At 39.6% G+C, this 21,306-nt stretch overlaps 1 protein-coding gene across 1 annotated transcript in view; it reads right to left on the bottom strand.

Annotated features, from left to right (window-relative positions):
* LOC122811309 (low molecular weight neuronal intermediate filament-like) overlaps nt 1–19,977 on the bottom strand; it is a 107,810-nt gene extending 87,833 nt beyond the window's left edge. The window contains exon 1 of the mRNA XM_044083070.1: nt 19,005–19,977. Within this exon, the coding sequence (XP_043939005.1) occupies nt 19,005–19,709 (705 nt within the window). The 5' untranslated portion in view covers nt 19,710–19,977. The remainder of the gene's footprint in view (nt 1–19,004) is intronic.
* Between the last annotated feature and the right edge of the window lie 1,329 nt (nt 19,978–21,306).

Raw genomic sequence — 21,306 nt, forward strand, 5'->3', positions numbered from 1 at the left:
CTTTAAAGGTGTTAAAGTAACACTATTTTTGTTGTGTGAATTCTCAGCCTGTAGTCTATAATAATGTAGTTAGGCACAATGACTGTTTTGTATCTCTTTAGACAGTTCTTGACTACCTATTATTAAGGAAATTAGTGTGCTTGCACTATAATGTGTTTAATATCCTGAAGCTGACAAACTACAGAGAACAAATGCAAACACAAGGCTAGGGGTGGGGTTCCAGTGTTGCAGGGCATTATCTTGTATAGAACTCATAGCTGGGCTTTACTATTGTGCTGTAAAGAATCTAATTTGGTAGGAGCTAGAGTTAGAATTTTAGTACTATTGAAGAAAAAGGACAGGAACATTCTTAAATATTATTTTTCTTCATGGCATTTTAGTTTGGCTTGTTGACAGGTTGCATACAAATAAGAATTTGAAAGCAGAAATGTGGTTCTGAAGTGAACATAACAGCAGTCACATGAACTATTAAGTCTGAAGATGCTATGTGGAGAGAGATAGTAAAAGTGAGTAAATGAGTGGTACATTAATCCTGTCAGGATATTAGTACCATCTCTCAATAAAATGCTGTTTTAATGAAAGGATTGCTCTATTTGCAGTTACAGAGAGCTTAACAGAGAGTATATTATAAATGGTCAAAAGCTTAAGCTATTTAACATTATCAATTGTATACCACTTCTGTGGTTTATGGATTATGTTCTAACATTAAAAACTCTATACCACTTCTGTGATTTATGGATTATGTTCTCCTTGTAACAAGCATTACATAGAACAAACAATTACAGCAGTCATGATTTACACTGAACACACATTAGATAGACTTAAGGTATTGTAGTAAGCTAAGCCAAATGCAATACATTTTAATGAAGTTAATGATAGGTAAAGTAATGCCTTTCGGCTTTTCCCAGTTAGGGGTCGCCACAGCGGAATTCCGGTCTGCTAATGATTGGCAGTGGATTTTTACGGTGCCGAGGTGCCAACCAGATGCCTAACTTTCAAAGAAGGCACACCCATTCACGCATGCACCTACGTGCATGTCTTTAACATCACTCGACCCACGGAGAGGACATGCAGACTCCACACAGAAGGCACTCCAGCCGAGAATCGAACCGGAGAACCTCTTGCTGTGAGGTGACAATGCTAACTGCTGCACCACCGCGGCCTTTATCCAAGTTTATTAAAGTATTGTGTTTTGTTGAATTAAAAGTTGGTTTTGATTCTGAAAGCTACAGAGGTGTATATTACTTAAAGTGGTAGAGTACAAGAGAAGTGGGTAATTTTTGTGTGATTGTGTCAACAAACAATAGAAAATATTTTGTATGTTACTCTGGTGGTGAAGTTGCTAAATGTGGCCCCCTCATTGAATTAAATCATCTTCAATTGACAAGATCTTAATTGTGATGACATATCGACCACTGAGCAGAAAATGACCATTAAGCAACTTTTTGTTTGTTTTTGGGAAAAGACCATGTAAAATTATTGCAACTAGATAATGAAGCTGAGATTAAAGGTTTTCTTTCTAAAATGTAAAATTACTTTTACACCTTCTGGAATACAATGAGCATTCTTATGAATACATGACTATTTCATAAGTTTGGAAATGTTTGCAAAAGCATACATAAACATTAGCTGTATAGTGCCACATTTTACACTAGCTTACTTTCATAGTAACAGTTTTGTCACTGCATATTTCAGAAATCATCTGATGTTATGACAGTTTCAGAGTGTTGTCTTAATTCATGCACATGTTTACAAATTTAAAATGAACAGAAAAACAAAATCACTGAACCTAGAAACCCTGCAATTTAAAACATTGAAAACAAGAATTAGCAGTTAAAATCAGACATGCAACGTACCTAAATGAAAGCACATATCTGACAGAAAGGGAAATTGATTTGTCTGCCTTATCTCCACAGAGGCTTTGTCCTTTCAAACAGAACACAAAATAATTATTTCTGTACCCCATAATGCAGTATCCAGCACGTCACCTGATTATCACTCCAGAGCCCTTACTTAGGCAGAGGTCACCCACACCAAACAGAATTGTAGATTATGTAAAGATCATTGCTTTAGCTGGTAGCTATTTATTCAGATCGTTCATGTAGGATGCCACAAAATTCCATACTGGGCATGTTATTTGCTTTAGTTTTGCCAAAACCTAAGCTTTGAAGGTATGCCAATGGCAAGATGGAAATTTCTGCCATTTGTACTTCAGACTGATTCCAAGGCCTCTCAGTATGGAATTCTTACAGCTTCCATTCACTTTAGATGGTATTTTCCACATCTATCAGTGTACATGGAGGAGAAGAGGCGGAAGGCATGGCCGAAGACAGGTAAAGGCTAGGACTGTGATAGTGAAGGTCGGAACTTTGAATGTTGGCAGTATGACTGGTATAGGGAGAGAGCTAGATGATATGATGGACCGAAGGAAGGTTGGTATATTGTGTTGGTATATTGTGTGTGAAAGAGACCAGATGGAAGGGGAGCAAGGCTAGGTGTATCGGAGGTGGGTTCAAATTGTTTTATCATGGTGTGGATGGGATGAGAAATTGCGTAGGCATTATCCTGAAGGAACAGTATGCTAAGAGTGTTTTGGAGGTGAAAAGAGTGTCGGATAGAGTGATGTTTATGAAGCTGGAAATTAATGGTGTAACGATGAATGTTGTTAGTGCATATGCTCCACAACTTGGGTGTGCGATGGATGAGAAAGAAAAATTTTGGCGTGAGCTGGATGAAGTGGTGATGACTGTGCCCAAGGGTGAGAGACTGGTGATTGGAGCAGATTTTAATAGGCATGTTGGTGAAGGGAACAGAGGGGATGAGGAAGTGATGGGTAGATATGGTGTTAAGCAAAGGAATGCAGAAGGTCAGATGGTAGTGGATTTTGCGAAAAGGATGGACATGGCTGTGTTGAATACGTATTTTAACAAGAGGGAGGAGCTTAGGGTGACATACAAGAGTGGAGGAAGATGCACACAGGTGGATTATATCTTATGTAGGAGGGCCAGTCTGAAGGAGATTGGAGACTGTAAAGTGGTGGCGGGGAAAGTGTAGTTAGGCAGCATAGGATGGTGGTTTGTAGGATAACATTGGTGATCAAGAAGAGGAGGATGAGTGTGAGGGCAGCACCAAGGATCAAATGGTGGAAATTGAAAAATGTTAATTGTGAGGTGATGTTCAGGGAAGAGTTAAGACAGGCACTGGGTAGCAGTGAAGAGTTACTGAACAGCTGAGTAACTACAGCAGAACTAGTAAGAGAGATGGCTAGAAAGGTGCTTGGTGTGACATCTGGAAAGAAGGAGGAGGACAAGGAGACCTGGTGGTGGAATGAAGAAGTACAGGAGAGTATACAGAGAAAGAGGCTGCCGAAGAAGAAGTGGGATTGTCAAAGAGATGAAGAAAGTAGACAAGGGTATAAGGAGATGAGGTACACGGCAAAAAGAGAGGTGGCGAAGGCTAAGGCATATGACAAGTTGTATAAAAGGTTGGACACTAAGGAGGGAGAAAAGGACCTGTACCAATTGGCTAGACAGAGGGACAGAGCTGGGAAAGATGTGCAGCAGGTAAGGGTGATAAAGGATAATGAGGGAAATGTACTCACAATCAAGGAGAGTGTGTTGAGCAGATGGAAAGAGTACTTTGAGGGGCTGATGAATGAAGAGAATGAGAGGGAGAGAAGGTTGGATGATGTGTGGATAGTGAATCATGAAGTGCAGTGGATTAGCAAGGAAGAAGTAAGGATAGCTATGAAGAGGATGAAGAACGGAAAGGCTGTTGGTCCAGATGACATACCTGTGGAAGCATGGAGGTGTTTAGGTGAAATGGCAGTGGAGTTTTTAACTTGATAGTTTAATGAAATCTTGGAAAGTGAGAGGATGCCTGAGGAATGGAGAAAAAGTGTTTTAGTACTGATTTTTAAGAATAAGGGTGATGTGCAGAGCTGTAGTAACTACAGAGGGATTAAATTGATCAGTCACAGCATGAAGTTATGGGAAAGAGTAGTGGAAGCTAGGTTGAGAAGGGAGGTGATGATTAGTGATCAGCAGTATGGTTTCATGCCAGGAAAGAGCACTACAGATGCGATTTTTGCTTTGAGAGTGTTGATGGAGAAGTACAGAGAATGTCAGAAGGAGTTGCATTGTGTCTTTGTGGATTTAAAGAAAGCATATGACAGGATGCCTAGAGAGGAGTTGTGGTATTGTATGAGGAAGTTGGGAGCGTCAGAGAAGTATGTAAGAGTGGTACAGGATATGTACGATGGTAGTGTGACAGCAGTGAGGTCTGTGGTGGGAGCGACGGATGCGTTTAAGGTGAAGGTGGGATTACATCAAGGTTCAGCTCTAAGCCCTTTCTTATTTATAATGGTGATGGACAGGTTGACAGATGAGATCAGACAGGAGTCCCCGTGGACTATGATGTTTGCAGATGACATTGTCATCTGTAATGAGAGTAGGGAACAGGTGGAGGAGACCCTGGAGAGGTAGAGATATGCTCTAGAGAGAAGAGGAATGAAGGTCAGTGGGACTAAGACAGAACATGTGTGTGTGAATGAGAGGGAGGATAGAGGAATGGTGAGGATGCAGGGAGTAGAGGTGGCTAAGGTGGATGAGTTTAAATACTTGGGATCAACAATTCAGAGTAATGGTGAGTGTGTAAGAGAGGTGAAGGAGAGAGTACAGACAGGATGGAATGGGTGGAGAAGAGAGTGTCAGGAGTGATTTGTGACAGACTAGTACGAGTAAGAGTGAAAGGGCAGGTCTACAAGAGGGTAGTGAGACCAGCTATGTTATATGGGTTGGAGACAGTGGCACTGACAAAAAGGCGGGAGGTTGAGCTGGATGTGGCAGAGTTAAAGATGTTAAGATTTGCACTGGGTGTGACGAGGGTGGACAGGATTAGGAATAAGTATATTAGAGGGTCAGCCCAGGTTGGAAGGTTTGGAGACAAAGCCAGAGAGGCGAGATTACATTGGTTTGGACATGTGCTGAAGAGGGATGCAGAGTATATTGGGAAAAGGTTGCTAAGGATGAAGCTGCCAGGTAACAGGAAAAGAGGAAGGCCTAAGATAAGGTTTATGGATGTGGTGAGAGAGCACATGCAGGTGGTTGGTGTGACAGAGAAAGATGCAGAGGACAGGAAGAAATGGAAACAGTTGATCGGCTGTGGCGACCCCTGACGGGAGCAGCTGAAAGAAGAAGAAGAAGAAGATCAGTGTACACTTGACCATTATAAAAGTGAATATTAAAAAATAAGACGACCCTTTTGTGTGCCATTAAACTCACTCTTTGGAACAGCTAAACTAAGTGCTAATGAAAGGGGGAGTACATGCTAAGTCAAAAGCTTTGTAGGGCAGTGTATTCCCCTTATTCTAATGTACAGTAAACTCACAGTTAGGCTGAAAAAGTAATAAGATTTTTCAGGCACAGCTCCCACCATAAGGCAATATAGGGGTTAACCCCCCCTGAAAATGCTTTAATAGTATTACAACGAGATTTGATCTTTACTGTTTTTATTCTGAGATTGTGTTTTTTTTTTTGTCACCTCTACAAGTTAAAATATAGTTGGTTTAGATAAACCTCTGAAAAAAGGGTATTAGCAATAACATATTTAAATACAGTATTAAATACTTCTCTTTTTACCGCCATAAGTCAGTTTGAGCAAAAAAATATTTTTCTTGGTCAGTCCCCTCAGCAAGTTGCAACATGTACTGTGTAAAAAATGCCCTATTGGAATTCTTTGCTACAATGTCTGGTTGACAATAACGTATCAGTTGTCACTACTTCTAGGACACAGATTATACAAATTAATGGCATAGCATCAGAGTCTTTGTTTTTTGACTATTGATCTTCTATCAAACACATCAGAGTCTGCCGGAGGAAACTTTCTTCTTTGTCTGACAATTTGCTTTTTAAGTTCTCAGTATGACTTTAATGGCTAGATCATGTTTTGCTCTCCAAATACATACTGACTTAAAAATCTAGATCTGACCAGACTCTGAAAAAAGTCAGGATATTTTTTTCTTCCTCAGGCTGTTCCATTAGACAATGAAACATATTCAGATATACAAAAGTGTAACTAGGGTGGGGTGAATAGGGCAGCAACCTCAGACACAAGATGTCAGATTCCCTTTTTTTAATTTTTGCTCCTCACATGTCTCCTGTGAGACAGTATAACATAAAACCAGGGGACCATAGAGAAGGGAGGAGCACCAGGTTGAAGAAGGGACTTTTTTTAATCCTAAACTAAGCGGTGAAGGGCACCTGATAAGGGAGCGCCACCAAGTGCTAAATGAGCCAGCTATGTTTCTGTAGAAATACATTGTTTTGTGAGATACTGCATTATCAAACTAACGTTATAAAACATTGTGTTCTTGATTATTCACTGTATTTGTGTAAACTGAGACTAAATTAATTGCTAATATAACACAGATTCATTGCTTTGTACTAGGCAGGTGGTCCACATAGCCATGTATAGCCCAGGCATGTACTCTAGGAAATACAGATAGATTTCCTTCCTTATAAGTGTCATGCCATTAATCCCAAGGGCAAATTTATGTCAATTCATCAACTATGAAGATGAAACATGAAGGAGGCTAGTGTATTAAAGCATTTAATGTGCAAGAAAAGCTTATTCTGCAGGCAGGGAATCCAATGAGTAAAGCTGCTATCCATCCAATGTTGCAATGTAAGCTGACAATTTTAGAATGACTGTTCCTAACACTACCAGGATAAGATCTAGTTAAACAGGGTTTTAGTCTCCAAAAGGCAGGACACATCTCCACACATGTCTGTATAAGATGGAAAAATGTAAAAGACGTCTATCCAGATAGCTAAAGGAGCCTAGCCTTTTGACACTCTTGGTGGAGCCCAGCCCTTTGACACTCTTGGTGGAGCCCAGCCCTTTGACACTCTTGGTAAGGAAAGGACGAGGTCCTTTCATATCAGGATATGTGTTTAATAAGATACACAAGAGCATTATATTCAATGATCATCCTAATAAGGGAGGAATATAGGGGGACTGAGACTTCTCTTGATCTTGGAGAAGAATCTTAGATAATTAAATGGGGGGGCAAGAAAAGAAGATAATAAGACATCCTTATTGTAACTGATACCTGATGGTCAAAGGAGAGTTCAGTGTCAATGGATCTGCCTATATCTCAAGAACTATATCAGCCTGAAATGAGGTTCCATTTATGTGATAATCAGTGAGAAAAACTTGTTTCTCAACTGCAACGACACTACATTTTTTTACATCAAGTCGAAGGCTATGATTCAATAACTTAATTCAGTCCTTCCTGGAGAATATATGAGTTTGTGGGGGAATCAATAACAGCACCTAGTTTGACATCATCTGCAAAACTGTTCAATCACAATCCCTGGACTACTGTTTTCACAGACATAAAGCCAGTTTCAGAGAGAATGGAATCCTGCCCATGCCCCTCAGAGAGTCTACTAGTGCGTATCTTATTAAATGAGGAAATACCACCAACTCTTACCCCATGTATATCATCCAGATAGCAATACATCATGTAAAGCAGGGGAAGATATTTTAGCTGGTGGTGAGTTTAGCACCAATTTTGACTTGGGGAATTGTGCGGAATGCCTTAGCAAGGTTGAGATAAAATGGCATGGATAGAATGTTCCCCATCAATGGCATCAGTTACACCCTCAAAAAAGTCAACCAACTTAAGCAAACAAGATCTATCCTTCACAAAACAGTATTGAAAAATACCAAGTGTCTGGTAATGAGATTGACTAAGATCAGGTCTATATTATATATTTGAACGCTTAAATGTTCGAATCGCTAAAGAATGAACTTTAGTGATCGAATATTTAAATGTTCGAATATATTAAAAAATTTAGAAAAGCTAAAGGGTGTAAGAAGGGGGGAAAGCCCCCCTGTAACCCCCCCCCCAAATATACCAACTCCAAGATCGTGCTACATTGTAGGAAATGGGAAATTTTCCATTTCCGCACTGTAGCACATGGAAGTGCGATCTCTGAGTTGGTATATTTAAGTAGCAGGGGGTGTGGGGGAGTGCATGGGGGCTTGCCCCCCCTGCTTAAACCCTTTACTTTTTTTTTTAAATATTGTTTTTTAATATATTCGAACATTTAAATGTTTGATCACTAAAGTTTGTTCTTTAGCAATTCGAACATTTAAGCATTCGAATATATAATATAGACCCACTAAGATCTACTCCATGATTTTCTTTATAATTGTAGCAAACTAATGGGATGATAATTTCCAAGGTGAGCTACAACAAAGTATTTTTGTCAATACACCACAACCAGAGTTTAGACATATACCCTGTGGAAAGGAAGACATTAAAAAGCTTGTAGAGGGGTTCAGCAATAACATACTTGGTGCTAAGAAGAAGGTAGCCTAATATAGCAACAATGGAGCTACAATTTCCAATTTTGGCAATAGCTCCTCCAGGATCTGGTTAACAGTGACAATGGAAAGGGTATTAAAAGATTGGAGAGATGGGAATGTTTTCAGCTAAATTTGTCAGCCAAAACATTGGCTATGGCTCTGTTATCAGAACAGGCAGTGTCATTCACTCAAAGGGTGGTGCAGTACTGGACATTACTTCTAATACTCCCAATATAAGGTAAAATAAGCCATGTTTTATCCTTTGCAGAGTCAGCTATGTTCTAGTTTCTATGGAGCATTATTTTCTCTAATAATGCATTTAAGGTCCACTGCAGACCTGCTTATACTACACCTCCTGATTGAGGGCGGAATTTTTTTCAATATGGATCATTTAATTTTCTTCTCCTTTTATAACTTTTATTTATCTTAGAGTTCCAACACAGGAGTTTACTCCTGAATATCCTACTATATTTACACCAATTAGGTACTGACTACCACTGGATTAGATGGCTGGAGAATTCATGGGTAAATGTGGTGGCTGTAAAGATTAGGTCAGCAAAAGACTTTAAAAGTCTTAAAGCCCACAGACAGGGATATAATGTAGGCTTTGTAGTAGTCCCTAAATGTAGCTGAATTTGTGAGCAATTCAGTACCAATTATGACAAAAAATAGGTGTTAGTATGGTGGTCAGTTTAAAACAAGAAGTGAATAACATTAGTTGGTCTACAGGCAATGGCAGTATCCATAAGGGGATCTACTTTGAAATATCGAAGTACAAAAACATTGGTCTAAAAGGATTGCAACACAAAACATCAGGAAAAAAAACAGAAAACTCAAGGTTTTTGCGAGGAGGGGTCAAGCCACCTGTACCTACCACACTCCCTGCTAATTATAGATACCAACTTCAAGATCAATCTATAGTGGGAAAAAGGCAAGTTCCCAGATCCTCACTGTTCAGGATTTCATACAAACTTAACGGCAGTAGAAGTGATTAAATGAGTTTTGCTCATGTCTGCCAGAAGAAAAAACATTGGACATTACAAACATTCAATTATATGGATGTTTTACTCATAAGGACAAGGTCAAGTATATTTCTCCCCTGTTGTATGAACTTGTTTGATCTATGAAGTTGGAAGCGATGAAATCTAGGGTATATTGGACGTATTTATTGCTAATTGTTTAAGACTATCTTTTGAGAGTTGGATAATTGAAATTGTCTAAACTTAAGGTACAGGGATTAATAGAGATGGAATCCAACTTGTCAGTGGAAAACAGTTTTACAGATAGAGTATTTCATTCCTACTGTAATGATGGATGGTGTTTTATAACAGCAGTTAGTGATTTGCTGTGTTAGTAGTCAAAGAGTGGTGGAGAGCTATGTATGTCAAGAGGGGAAAGCTGAGAGAATGACAGACAGGAGAGTCTGAGTGTTGATCACAAGATTTTTAGTTTGGTCATGGAACAAAGGGTGGTGTGTGTGTGTGTGTGTGTGTGTGTGTGTGTGTGTGTGTGTGTGTGTGTGTGTGTGTGTACTGCATAACAACCACCAAAAAGAGGCAGAACAGTGACTCGTATACCATGCTGTGTATAATATATTTTTATTGCAGTATGAGTACACTGTATCCATTACCGTTAATGTCTAGGGTACACAGACTTTTCCTGCTCTTTACTATGCATATCAGTAGTGTTGCGCGTACCTTCTCCAGTTGGATACATAGATGCAAGGTGCACGGCATCAGCAACCTGTGCCATATAAATTTGGGCACAAATGCTGGATGGATACCAGATTAACTCTACCCATAAAGTAAACTACGACTGGTGGTGGTGGTGGGCAATACCAGCAATAAATGCTGCCGTAAGCAGGATTAAAGATAACAAAATCTTGAAAATATACTGCCACAGAAATCATTATTTTGCAGTTATAAATACGAGTAATCTAAACAACAGGGGTATAGGTGGGGGGGGACTAAGAAGATCATAAATAGTAAAAAAAATGTAACCCACCCAATGCTGCTTTCAGTAGGAGAGCAATGCATTTTTTCTCTCTGTGAATTTAACAAATTTCTAACGGCTGTACAGCGATATGGACTGTTGGGGATGGGGGGAGGGGGGTTGAAATTAAAAACAGAATAGGGGTATGTGTGCATGTTCCTAGGTTCATATTGGTAGGGGGATTCGGTATTTGAGATGGTTAGACACCGTGGTCTTCAGCATCTTGGTATTTTAGTATTATGATCTTGTGATTATGACGTTCAAGACTGCGATAGTAAACTTATACAAACACATACATATGCATATATATATATATATACATACACACACACAAAGTATCAGTACAGATCGAGGAATACAGGCGCTCTACTTCATGATCACACCCCTTAACAGCTTGTGCCAGGATAGCCATTCCCTTGCCCACCGTTGCAGTAGCTCAAGGTGATATGCCCACAGATTTATAGTTTTAGTTAAGTTTGAAAGTCAGAGTGGAGAAAGATGTGTACAGCTGACATATATAAGAAAATACAGAAGACAAAGGCGGCAGTACTTGGTGGGGCCATAGTTTCTAGAAAAGGTAGAAGTGAAGGCCAATGTAACATATCAAGTTTGGATGTCACAGAGGATTTTTTAATAGAGGAAGTGATAGGTGGGCAGTGGGTATAAAGAAATGCAGACTCTAGGCATGGGTGTTGATGGAAGTGTAGGGAACTTCCAGGCCACTCCAGAAACAAGCAACACTTTACATTTGGGCTGTATGTACAAGCAGTGTACCTTAAATGTACGTTTATTGGCAGGTACAGCCAATACACTGCTGGTGGAGATAAGAGTGAAACCTCATAATACTGCAGCATAAAACTGTTGCAGAACTAGTATATGAATGCCTAAAAACCTCAGCATTATTAACAATCAAAAATGTGCAGTTTAAGAAAACAGTATGGGTATTACTTCTTCATAATACTCCAGAATCTATTCTAAACATTTGATTTCTAAGCTATGTGGTAACCACAAGGCTGCCTGACAAGCACTTGCCAATGACTATTCAAGCAACAGGAAGTTACAGATTCTAAAGTATGGAGCTAAGGTAATACTACACCCAAAGTGAACAGTATCATACAATTATTCATGTAAGCCTTGGAAATTTCAGCTTTAGCATCAAATACTTTATGCAGCAGCACTCCAACATAGCAACACAGTACAATATCCCCATGCTGATACTGTAACAGATTAGTGTAGTTCAGGTAAGTACCTTTTATTTACAACTGTCTAATAACACAAAGTTTACAGTTCAACTCATACATAATTAAACAAATAGCTAAAAATAATTTCTTGGTAGAAACATGACCACAGAAGCTTATGGGAATGATGACAAAGTGCTGTACATTTGTACAAGTGTCTGGAATCATCAATAGATAGCTGTGCACTTCTTAGGAACGTGATCAGGGAAGGAAGATGGTGGAGTTTTGTATAATTTAGTTTTAAAGTACCCAGTCACTCACACAGTCCACTCATCCAGGAAGTTATTTGGCAAAAAGTGCTTTTCACTTGCACATAGCATACATTAACACAGTAACAATTAAACAATCACATACCTTTTTGCCAGGCAGGTAAGGTGAGTTTACAAATTGGGGTAACCTATTTCATTTGCAAAGGAAAGAAACAAGATGCGTCAATACTGACAACAAATTGTCCAGTCCTGAATCATAAAATGATTAAAGACAGTGTGGATGAAAAGTTATGAAAAGTCACAACACTGCTGCCAAACCTCATACACACACACACACACACACCAATCTGATTATGGTCTGCAATCCAGTCATGATCCCCGTCTCCATCTGAATTTCTGCCTCTACACACACACACACACACAGATAGATGCCCAGTGATTTGGTTTACAGATTTTCTGAAATGGTTATGATTTTGTGTTTGGATTTCTAGGAGGAGACTAGATGATGGGGTCTGTGCAGTCTGGTAGCTGGTTTGGCAAAGTTTATCTGTCATCAGGAGATGGTTTAATTTTCCACATTTTTTTCAAGATTCACTGCTTAGAATGAATGTGGTGAGTAGTTCTCTGGTGATCCAGAGTAGCTTTGTAGAGTCAGGACATTTTTGGGTAATGCTTGTTTAGCAGGTGAAGCAGGAAGTTAGTAAATACTGCAATGGCAAGGAAGGTCTCTGAGACAGAGATAATAGTTAACCGGCTGGTTATGTCATTGTGTGTGGGGCTTACATGCTTTTTGGGTGTTTTTAGGGAAGAAAAAGATGGGGATAGTTGTGTTTTTGGTGAGAGTTTGAATGCTAAAGGTCAGAATGCAGTGGTCACTAATGCAGAGAGGGTGTATAATGGTTAGACAGAAAATGTAATTATGAGGTCAAATACAGTTTCTGTGTGTAGGTTTTGGTCTGGTAGGCTCGAACTAGTTGTGTAAGACCAAGGCTGATTAATATATCCATCGCTTCTATGTATGGGTGGTCCAAGGAGTTTGATGTTCAAGTCTCTTAAGATGAGCATGCTCCCAGTAGGTTTAATGAAATTTTTGTAGGTCATATAGAAATAATTTGATTTTGTGTGGATTACTGGGGGGGTGGAGAGTGGAATGTATACTAAAGACAGAGTTAATGAAAAATGTTTGGATACATGTAAGTTCAATAACCAGCCTGGCAGAGAGGTATTCTAAGGTGGAAGTGCATGGACATAGAACTGAAAATTCGTGATTGTTTTTGGTTAGATTAAGTGCTTCCTCCTGCTCTTTCCCTGGGTGGGCATGGAATGAAATGCTGTAACCAGGGAAGTGCAAACTAAGGTGGGCTTTTATCCCAGGAATCAGTAATCCCAACAAAGTCAAGGCTGTGGAATGCAAAAAAACTGTTTGCAATTGTTTAGAAGGCTTACAGCCAGCATTCATTAGGGTATATTTTATAGGTGAATAGTTGAAGTGATTGGTAGAGTTTGATGCAGGCTGACATAGCAGAGCTAGACCTGGGTAGCATTCAATGTAGCTTCAGAATAAGAGATAAATTAGTGCCATAAGGTGGATGAAAACTGAAAGGATGTTTTGTTTTTATTCTTGTAGCTTTCTGATAAATATTGGTAGAGGTGCTTGAAGAGGTACTGATAAGAAGTATGGGGTAAGGGGCTGAACAAGGGGTTACTGGGAGTTTGGCAGAAGGAGTAATTAAAGTTGGGATGCTGTTTTGCCTGAAGAGAGAGAAAGACAGCTTTACAGCAGGCTCCAATTTATGGAGATTGGTTGTGGTATAATGGAGTTGTAGTTATTTGTTTTTAAGAATAAGAGGGTGAGGAAACTGGGAAGGAGTAAAACAGAGGGTCCCATGCTTGGATGTTCTAGAATATATGTTTTCCTGTAATGGGATGCTGATGTGGGTGGGTTCCTGGGCATGAATAGGTAAATATAAAGTTGTTAGACTTGGGGATTGGCTGTCAAATTGAGGGCAGGAGGGAAGGGAAGCAAAGCAGGTAGAGCTACAGCGGTCAATAAGACTGTGCATGTGCACTGTGCAGTGACTAGTACAGTGAACAAATGGGGAAGGAATACGGACTGCTGCCAAACAGGTGAGTGGGCTAGAACTTTTTATCTTGCTTAAGTCCACCGCACTTCCATGAGGAAAAAGGAAGTTCAAAAGTTTTGAGAACAGAGATGGCAATGCTGTACTAGCTCCCAATACTAATATCAATATTAATTTAAAATAAGAAACAGCATTCCTAAATAGCAGTCAGTCACTGGTACTACTTTCAGTGATCCCAAGCAGAAGGAAGTTGTATGGCTTAAGCACTTCTAATGAGATATGACCACTTAGCTTAGCAGCTGTACAGTGTAGAACTGCCACCCTTGCCACTGACAATCTACCTGCCAGTTTCCTAAAAATAGCTTCTGAATCCTTATCCTACCTTATTTCTATTGTGATCAATTGCTCCATACAAAAAGCTTATGTCCCACAGTTATGGAAGGTATCGTACATTATTCAGCTACATAATGGTGGAAACTCTTACAAATACTCAAATTATCGCTCCATTGCCATTCTGCCTCCCCTATCTAAAATACTAGAGAAATGCATACATTCTCAGGTAACACAATTTCTAAACTCACACCATCTCCTCTCCCCCACACAGCATGGCTTCCGACAACACCATAGCACAACCACCAACTCTGCTCTCTTACCAATCTGATCAACCAACATAGAAATAACAACTTTGTAACTGCAATATTTCTAGACCTCTCCAAAGCATTTGACATGGTTTCACATTACACCCTCACATCTCCATCCTTTTTCCCTTCCACTATAGCCTGGTTTAGAAGCTATCTGTCAAATAGGCAACAATCTGTCCAATGGCAAAGTGTACTATCCCCTTTACTCCCAACTACCATAGGTGTACCACAAGGCTCCATATTAGGCCCACTTCTTTTCTCCATATTTACCAATAATCTCCATACCACCACATAGCATGCTTCACTTATACAATACGCTGATGATTCAACTCTCATCTGTTCAGCTCCATCACTTCCCACCCAACAACAACTCACCCAGAAATACTTTAGCTCTGTGGAAAGTTGGATCAGTCAGATTCAACTTATTCTAAACCCTAATAAAACCAAATTACTACTTTTCACCCCCAACAAAACCATTTCCACCCTTCTAGCCTTCACTATTTCCTCCAAAAATGGCATTATTATCTCTCCCTCTGACCATACCAAACTCCTTGGCGTTGAAATTGATAAAAATCTACACTTCGACGTCCACATTTCACAAACTATCAAAAAAGTCCATAAAAAAATGGGAACACTATATAGCCACAGAAAATCCCTCTTGAAAAAAGCACGGATTACCCTAGCCCAAACTCACCTCTTGTCTACCCTAATGTATGCTATTCGAATTCTTACCCAGCTTAGAAAACTTGACCTTGCCAGATTCGAATTATGTTGTAATAAAATCGCCAAGTTTGCAAACAACTCAACCTTTAGAACTCACCATTGCCGGACTCTAAGGGAACTGCAATGGCTGGAACTTCCCCAGCTACTAACTTATCACCAATTAGTCATTGCCTACAATGCGGTAACACATCCAGAAAAAAAACCTGCACTAGGCCAACTTCTCACCCATTATAATACAAATCGTCCTCTCCGATCTTCCGACAAATCCCTCCTCTGTATCTCTAGGACTAACAATACTGCAGGAAAAGCACTGTCCTCCCACTCCATAGCTAGAACCTGGAATAATCTCCCTCCTGCTCTGATTTCTGCCCCTACCTCTTCTCACTTTAAAATCTCACTTAGAACACACAAAGAATAAGTGGCTATGCCCGTGTATTACATAAGTCCTCAAATTATTCCACTTATATACCTCCCTTCCTAATATACCTACTGTAATATATATTACAGTCTAGGTCTTCTCCTAATGCTGATTGTATCTGTATACTTATTCTATTAACCATGTGTAACTATTTTTCCTGTATATATGTATGTCTTGTTGTCTTCTGCTGTATACTGTATTTTAACATATTGTTTGAAAATTCTCTGTATACTGTATGTTAACATATTGTGTAAAATTTTACTTACTGTGGAGCTTTTCTCCCCAGGCCTCCACTGAAAATGGACATGTCCCCAGTCGGACCATCCCGGTTAACAAATGTAAAATAAAATAAAATAAATAATTTCAGAAGCAGAGCAGTGCAATGCTGATTTATTCCTCTGCAAAATGATCGCTGACAGAGTGAAGATCAGACTTGATAATGACTGGCATCAGTCAGCAGAAGCATAAAAATAATGCCTATTGCTGCATGTATTTCTCTTGAGTACCACAAACAAACATACCCTCCTCAACAGTAACCAGCTTCTGTATTAAGACTAACATTATGGTCATTATTTCTTTAGTTGTTTTAGTAGACAAGAAAATCCACCCCAGGGTTCTTTGAATACCAAATTACATTCTAAATACGCATGTATAAAAAGCTGTTATCAAAAGGGTGGACAAAAATATGCCATGACTTAAACTGAACATGGCACTTGAGGTATGTATTTGTATAATATGCAGAAAAGCAATTCTGTGAAAGGAAATCAATGCAAAAGTGGGTTCCTTGTCCCTTTTAGTCAGATGAAATCACGGATGATTATCAGTCTTCCGAATCTGAAGTTTGCTTGGTATGTTAAATATTTGCCTGAGAAAGCAGGCACAAATAAAATAAAAGATAAAACAAAGAATAGTAATGAGCACTGTTGTTTAATTTAATAATATCTTCTACCGACATTTCCCACTGCACAATGTTTACCTTTACCAGAATACACTGCACATTTCAAACCACATCCCTGTTTTTGAGAAACGTGATTACGAAGAAGTTATATGAATACTGCAACTAATGTTCTGTTGGCCATCCTTACTTTCATATCTAAACTTTCAGCTGAAACATAACATATCATATCAACAAACCTAAAATCTTAATTACACAAACACAGTTTCTTTCATACGATTAGTAAAAACTATAAGGTCGGCAAACACAAGCCATGTGGCTTTAGAACAGCAATGAATATTAAACTTTAATAACAGCTCACAACCATGCCCTGCAGTATATAAATGAAAGGCATCAAAAGAATGTTGATGCGGCAGTAGGCAGACTGGTTTTATTTATTGTCAATTCTTGCAGAGAGATTTGTCTCTGAATTCTAGATTTCATTGTCCAGTTATTTAAGTACCTTTGGTAAAATATGGTTTCTTTGCTCTGCTTCATTATGATAAACAAATCACCATTCCAGATAAATGAAATGTGTAATTATTTGTCAGCTCTTGTCAGCTCAAGGTGAACAATATGAAATGACAAAAGGGCAGAAAACTGAACCAAGCTAAATCTAGAATTAACAGAGAGAGCATTAAAAACAATATACAGTGAAACGAAGAAAACTTTGATTTTACTGTTTTTTCTTCAGCTTCTTACAGACCCACAAAAGCTCGCAGCGCAGTTGAAATTGGTTGGAATAAATCATAAAAGCAAAACTATTTATGTGACTCACAAAAATTAACAAACTTGTCTCAAGTTTACTTCAGTTAAGTTATGAGTATTCATTTTTACAAGTCAAATTGTAATTTTCTTTTTAAATGAAACTCTTTTCCTACTTTTAAGGTAGCAATTGAACTGAGGTAGAAAAGCTTAAGTCCTCTAAATGTGTCACTGTTTACAAGACCTAGTGATCTCATATGAGGAACGTTTCTGGACACACTTGACTGACGTGCAGGTCCACTTACAGTTAAAATTGTAAGATTCTCCCATAAGCACTATCACCTAGTTTAGACTAAAACATTTATCTTAGCAAATCATGGGGAAAACCCGTAAACTCGTAATTTACTCGGAAATAACGCTGAAATTATGGACTTTCAACTTCATTCCCGTTCACTGAGCGAGCAAACATTGCCGAGTCAGCAGCAGATTATGCAAACTGAACTGAAATGTTGATGAATTGTCCCGTGGAGGAGAAGTTATACTGTATTCATTTATTTTCATATTTGTTGACATTTCATGAGGAAATTAAACCTGCTATAATGTATACATGGAATATTAAGTCAGATCTGCCCTGCTTGATCTCTTGGGGACAAGAGTCTAACAATCGGTATACTTACAAGAGTCTAACAATCGGCATATTTACCTGGTAAACAAAGAGTTAAATAAATAATAAAAAAATAATGCCAGCAAGACAAGTCTATGCCATCATCTCTTTTCCATTCGATTAACCTGTAAGTGACATTTGCCAGTGTTTCACGACTTTCCTCGATTAAAAAAATGTACTTAGTTTAGTAACCTCGAAAGTTTGCGTGGTAACCTGCAAACCATTAATTTCTGGTTTCTTTTAATTTTACTGCCCTGGTTTGTTATGCAGCTAAAAGCAGTGAATTTATTTTGTGTGTGGTTTGTGCTTTTGTAACCTTTTCGGGAAGGAGGAGAGAGCGGTGTTGATCTGCTTCTTCAGATTATTTCCCAACCATATGATTCAAATTATGCCTCACAGCAATAGGTTCTCCGGTTCGATCCTTGGCTGGGGTACCTTCTGTGCGGAGTCTGCATGTCCTCCCTGTGGTCGCGTGGGTTTCCTCCGGGTGCTCCGGTTTCCTCCCACATCCCAAAGAAATGCTGTAGGTGGATTGGACTCTCTAAATTGGCCCTAGGTGTGAGTGTGTGTGCCTTCTGTGGAAGGTTGGGCGCCGGGCTGGCAACTCGACACAGTAAAAACTCCACTGCCAATCATGAGCGGACAGGTGATCCGCTGTGGCGACCCCTAACTGGGAAAAAGCCGAAAGAATTAGAAGAAAAACAATGGTAATGGCCTGAATCAGTCTCACACACACACAATGCAAATTATATATATATATATATATATATATATATATATATATATATAGACATGCAAAGCTATAACTGTATCAGTAATACAAGTTATGTAAATTGAAAGGGCCGTAAATCTGAACAGCTGTTAAAAGGCATGATGTTTTTATTCTTTCTGTAAATTGTGACTCAAAAATTAATCTGCTACGGTAATAATAAAGGTTGATCGGTTTCCTGCTCTTGCGTAAAACCGTATATCCTTGGAAAGCCTTTGCAGGAAATGTTACAAATGAAAAAAATGTGAACTTACTTGTGACGCCTGCACAGACGCCTGTATTTCAGTTACTTCCTCCTCGTGGATTTTTCGAAGAAATGCAATTTCATCCAGAAGGGATTCTACCTTTTTTTCCAGCTTTAACCTTACCAAGGAAGCATCGTCTACATCCTTCCTGTATCCCTCTACAGTGACCTCCGCTTCCTCCCTCATTCTGACCTCCTCCTCAAACTTCTCCCTCAGCTTCTGCAGATACTCCTCCAGGTTGTCACAGTCTAGCTGCAGCTGTGCCTTCTCGTGGGTCAGCTCTTCCACTTTGGAGCGCAGCTCCCGGATTTCTTGCTCAAAGAGCCCATGGAGACGGGATGGCTCAGACTGTCTCTGCCTCAGCTGAGCTACTTCTGCTTCCAGCAGTTTATTCTGCTGCTCCAGCTGGTGCACCTTCTCAATGTAAGTGACAAAGCGATCATTGAGGCCCTGGAGCTGTTCCTTCTCGTTGGTTCTGATTATCTTTAGCTCGTTGCTCACTGCTGCTGACTGAGACAAGTCGCATACATCCCGGGAGTACAAGGGCGTCGCAGACAGGCGGGCATTCTTTCTGTAGCTGCTCCTGTATGACACGTTGCTCTTGGGGTGACCCTGAGAGCCGTAGCTGGTCGAGCCAGCAACTCTGCTTGCAAACAAGCTTTCCCCAAACACATTTCTGTACACAGAGGAGTATGTGTCTCCTGCGTAACTCATTATGCCAACTTCGGGAAAGTGCAGTGGTCCAAAATGTCGAAATAAATTAACTTCTGGGGGTACAATGGACCAAAAGGTAGAAATAAAAGCAGGTTTGCGGTTTTGTACTCCTCAGCTGGACCGTCTCTGTATGACCACGCCCACAAAGGATTCTGCAAAGTGCTGCATCCCCATCACTATTCCGCTGGGGCAATAACAGTTATTGCTAGGTAAGGGGAAATCCGCGACACAAGCTCATTTCGGTTTTTTATCTGATGCCACTGAGATTGTGAAAGGCAATCTTTCTGCACCGCTGGGCGTTTACGTCGTCTAATGTTGAAGTCAAGACACTAACATGAACTAGTAAACGTGGGGCATATACAGGAGCACGTTTGCACCTTAAACAGAGAACCCATCTGGCACCAATATGTAAAGAAAATTATATCTAATTATAAAAACGTTTTTTAAGCCTAGAGTCTGCATAAATCAAAGCCCTACCGAATATCTAACATCGCTCAAATGTCCCCAAGTTTGCATTTGAATTTTACTTCAGCCCTTGAAAATATAACATTTGTCTGAAAGAACGTTGAAACTTTCAGTCAGTAAACAATGCCAGAGCTTCTAGTTATATTATTATTATTTAGAAAACCAAATTAAATAAATTGCAGTGTCTGTAGGAACACCGATACACTTTATTGAATACAACACCTCCAGTAATTATTTAGAAAACCCTCAGGTGCCCCTTATCTCTGCAGTCCGTAATAAAAGAATGGTGAATACTGCCTGAATAAAATTTTCTATTTTAAAGCCTCCTGTTATGTTAAACACTGTGTGCGCTCAACACTTCAGAATAAGTGGGGTGGGGGAGGGGAGGGGGTTATGAGTTTGCGCCCTTTGCCAGGTCGTACTGTAATAATTACAGGCTGCTGTCTTTTTTTTTCTGAAGGTGACATTTGCTTCATCTCGCTCGCTAATCCAGTAAAAGAGTTATCCATTATCGTTGTGGTCGTCCTGTCCGCACATATTGAAGCTCGAATGTATAGTTTATATAGTTTGGATTAAAATAAAGAAAACAGTAGAACAGTGTATAACGAAATGTTGGGGTTATAGTTATTAGGCAGGTTTGAAAATGGCAGTCAGTGTAGTAAGAAAATGCAACTGTTGAGCTCACACTCGTATTGTTGCACCCTCAACATGCTTTGCATTTAAAATGTACACATTTCTCGATGCCCCCCCCCCCCCTCTAATATTCAGAAAAAAAACGTGCTCACTAAGTACAGGAAGTTTGCCTGGTGAAACCTTTGGGCTCACCTACCAGTTTCTTGAGGGGACTCCCTTATTTGCCCAAGGATTTTGTTAGGTCTGCCTGGATGTTGTTAGGAAGCTTTGCTGTCAAGCCTCTCAAATAATATAATCTTCCTTCAGGATAATACAATTTCTGGGACAGGGGAGTCAAGCATAGCCGGATTTAGGCACTAGGGAACCCGGTGGTGACTGACCCCCCCCCCCACCACCACCACAGACATTTATCTTATTTTGATCATGTTTACATGCTTGTTAAAACATCATAAGCTAGTACATCAGCACAGTGTACTTAAACTACATGAGTAGTGACTCC

Source organism: Protopterus annectens, chromosome 9.part0 (assembly GCF_019279795.1).
Source record: "Protopterus annectens isolate FY-2018-M chromosome 9.part0, PAN1.0, whole genome shotgun sequence".
NCBI lineage: Eukaryota > Metazoa > Chordata > Ceratodontiformes > Protopteridae > Protopterus > Protopterus annectens.